The sequence below is a fragment of the Arachis ipaensis genome, chromosome B06, assembly GCF_000816755.2.
Source record: "Arachis ipaensis cultivar K30076 chromosome B06, Araip1.1, whole genome shotgun sequence".
Taxonomy (NCBI): domain Eukaryota; kingdom Viridiplantae; phylum Streptophyta; class Magnoliopsida; order Fabales; family Fabaceae; genus Arachis; species Arachis ipaensis.
The window spans coordinates 132,334,375-132,337,870 of NC_029790.2; the positions used below are offsets into that span (position 1 = coordinate 132,334,375).

The 3,496-nt window shown below is 34.9% G+C and overlaps 1 protein-coding gene across 1 annotated transcript; it reads left to right on the forward strand.

Moving 5' to 3' along the window:
* LOC107605460 (E3 ubiquitin-protein ligase AIP2-like) lies at nucleotides 171-2,968 on the forward strand. Its single transcript, XM_016307347.2, has 5 exons — nucleotides 171-486; nucleotides 951-1,179; nucleotides 1,281-1,483; nucleotides 2,043-2,258; nucleotides 2,614-2,968. Exons 1-5 carry the CDS (start codon nucleotides 340-342, stop codon nucleotides 2,761-2,763), a joined length of 945 nt encoding a protein of 314 aa, XP_016162833.1. The 5' UTR covers nucleotides 171-339; the 3' UTR covers nucleotides 2,764-2,968.

Genomic DNA, 3,496 nt, shown 5'->3' on the forward strand with positions numbered 1-3,496 from the left:
AATTCCTAACCTTTCAAAAAAATTCTGCCTACGCCGTTGCTTGGCAACAGCCAACCGGTCAATTTCTCTCTATTGGTTTTCCTCTCCTTTTCAGCATTAGACTTTAGTTACACGTGGCATGGAACTATTGGCTGAGTTTCTGAGACATCAGTAGACGCGCTTGTAGAGGATCGTTCCGCTGGTTTCCTCCTTCGGAAGAAACAAAAAGCTATTTCAGAAGGAACAGCCGAACAGAAAAGAAGAAGAAGAAGAAGAAGAAGAAGAACAAGGGTTTCTGAATTTTGATAATTCGATCTGAATCTAATAGGAAAAAGAAATCATTTCAATTTCATATATAAAATGGAATCGGAGGATTCGGTGAGACTAGAATTGGAAGAATTGCAGAAGCAATTGGGGAAGAAGCAAAGATTCGAAAGCGCTGTTTCCTCTCTCAAATCCATGCTTCAGAGCAAATATCTATCAGCTTCTCCATCTCTTCGTAAATCTGTATGCTTCTTTTCTTCTTCTCTTTTTATTTATTTATTTTAATTTTTTTGTTAATTCATATTCATTTTCCCAATTCTGTTTTTCCGACTAGTTAGAAGTGTTATGAGTTGGTTGTTATCCTTTATTCTTGGAAAGAGCAGATTTTTTTAATGTGCTAGGGTTGATAAGTATGGATGGTTGAATATAATAATAAATATACAAAATATATAAAATGTTCATGAATTGGTTCTGATTACTGATTTTTCTGATTGATGTTTTCTTTTAATTTTTAATTTTTGCTAATAATGATTTGTTGTTAGATTATATGTAACAAAGTGACTATGACTACTATAAACCTTGATTTGGCTTATGATGTGTAACTTCCCTTATCCTTGAAATTTGATATACAAAAGAAATGTTGCTAGTCTTTGGTGAAGAATTTAAAACCAGTTTTGACTGTGGTGATGTTGGATTGTTGGTGGCAGTTTTATTCGGTTATATGCCGAGTTGCTACCGTGTTGAAGACTAGATATACGGCACCGGGTTTCTGGAATGCTGGCCTAGGCCTGTTTGAGCAGGCTCAATTACTTGTTACTGAGCCTTCTGAGAAGGAGCACTTGAAGACTTGCATTGCTCAGGCCAGGGAACACTTGCATTTAGAAGATAACCCATCACAAACCTCGCAGCCTGCAGCGCAGAATAATACGAATGGAGGTGATTTTCTTTAAAAAAATATATGTTTTTTTTTTTTCTATTTTCTTGAGGTGCTATTTATTTTTGTATGTGTTCATTTATCGCGTACTGTGTTGTTTCAGGATATCTTTTCGAGGGGCATCTTACTGTAGATCCCGAACCTCCTCAGCCTCAATGGTTGGTGCAGTCAAACCTCTTGTCAACTGCTGCTACTTTGTTTGCTGCTGAATCCTCTCAAGGTTCGGCAGCGACCGATACCACACCAGAGAATGCAGCTAATGTGCTTCAAGAGCTTATAAATAGATTGGAAGAAGTCATGCCCCTGGTATTCATTGAAAATCCTTTCATATGTTCTTCTAAACTCTCGTTATTTAGATTATAATACTTCCCATTTAGGTAAGTTTAAAGACAGAATTACAATGTGGTTTAGTTGTACTTGGAAACATAAGTAAGCCTAGATATTTGGGATTTGTTAACAAATTATTTAGGCCTAACTTGAGTGCACCTAGTTAAATTTGAGCAAGCATTCCTTTAAGCTATATTTGAGTACTTATTCGCGTCACACATAAGATAAGGAACCAAAGGAGACTTCATAAATATAAGCAAGGCTCATTTTACCTCTCTATAAATGATGTTCTTTTTCACTTTCTGCTTTGGTGGATCTGTCATCAATATTGGTACATCAATAAGACGGTAACTTAGATATAAATAACCTACCATTCAATTGAACTCATATTGTTTAGTGCTTGGTTGGATTATTATTTTATTTTATTTTCTTGCATGCTTTTTTATTGTGTGCATGTTTTCTGGTATGATCAAAAGTTCCATTGCTACACTTTGCATTGCTTTATTAACGACAATTTGCTGTAATTTATTATGGTTAGATGATTGAAGATGGTCCTGTGGCTCCAAGGGCCCCTCCTGCCAGTAAAGAAGTCGTGGCGAGACTTCCTGTCATTACTCTCACAGAGGAAATACTGGCTAAGCTGGGGAAAGATGCAGAGTGTGCAATTTGCAGGGAGAACCTGGCTGTAGATGACAAAATGCAAGAGTTACCTTGCAGGCACACTTTCCATCCACCGTGTCTAAAACCATGGCTGGTATTATTCGTAACATCCCAGATTCATTCGTGTTCTATGATTTGATTATTTATTTGATTTTTTTAATAAACCATCAATCTTTTCCCTGACCAAAAACACAAGGGACAAAGTTGCAACTCAATTTCAGAGTAACAAATTTGTTCCTCGCTGAGAAGATACTTAAATCATCATATATGGATTTTTATGGAATGACAATTTTGTCACCCTTTTGTCATCTGTGTTTCTTTTTGGGAACAAGATTAGGGTTTACTCTTTTATTCTTGAAGCAAATTTATGTTTCTGATAATGTGGCATTCTATAATTGAATGAGACGATTAGATATATGGTATGATCAATTTGATCATTGATGTGGTAGGATGAACACAATTCTTGTCCGATATGCCGGTATGAGCTGCAAACTGATGATCATGCCTATGAGAGCTGGAAGGAAAGGGAAAAGGAAGCTGAGGAGGAGAGGAAAGGTGCTGAAAATGCCGTTAGAGGTGGTGAATATATGTATGTCTAGATGGCTATTCAGTGTAGGGTTAATATACATAATAACATGGTGGTGCAAAACTGTTATAATTTATAAGGTTTCAATTGGTGAAAAGTATAATATCAGGTGTATTCTTTGTCATATCAAGCAATAGATTTATGTTTCCTGCTAAGCCTTAAGCTTTTTGGAGGTTCTCTTATCATGGTTGTCCCTTGAAGTGCTGTTCATATCTCAAGTTTGCATTGTTATTGAGCAAAGATTGTTGTACTAAATTTCGTTATCGGCCACTTTTTTATTTTATTCAATAATATTTAAAAGATTTCGTTAGCAAACTTTCTAAAGAGGTTAATTAAAAATACTACAAAAAAAGCTTTTATAGAAATTACAAAATAAATGTTAGTTTTTACTTTCTTAACTAATTCGTAACTATATCCATATTTAAAATGTAATTTATCAAATTGATTTAACTTTTAAATTTTATATTAGATAGAGAGAGAGAAAAGGGATTTGTAAGAGATAAGGTTGAAATTTGGGAAGAAGAAAAGTAAAAAGAGGTATTACAATTTAACATAATCAGTGAAGGTTAATATACCCACACGAGTTAACATAATCAGCAACTCATTACTAGCTACTAGGGCTGGAAGTGAGTCAAGCTTGAGTTTGGAATTGAGCTCATAGTTTAAATGAGTCGAGTTTGAGTTTAGATAAGCTCAACTCATTAGCTCGTGAGCTGACTCGATTTTATATATATATATATATATAT

Coding starts and splice junctions, on each gene's coding strand:
- LOC107605460 (XM_016307347.2), top strand. CDS start 340: ATGGAATCGGAGGATTCGGTGAGACTAGAATTGGAAGAATTGCAGAAG. Junction 487..950: donor CTCCATCTCTTCGTAAATCT/GTATGCTTCTTT, acceptor TGTTGGTGGCAG/TTTTATTCGGTTATATGCCG. Junction 2,259..2,613: donor CGTGTCTAAAACCATGGCTG/GTATTATTCGTA, acceptor TTGATGTGGTAG/GATGAACACAATTCTTGTCC.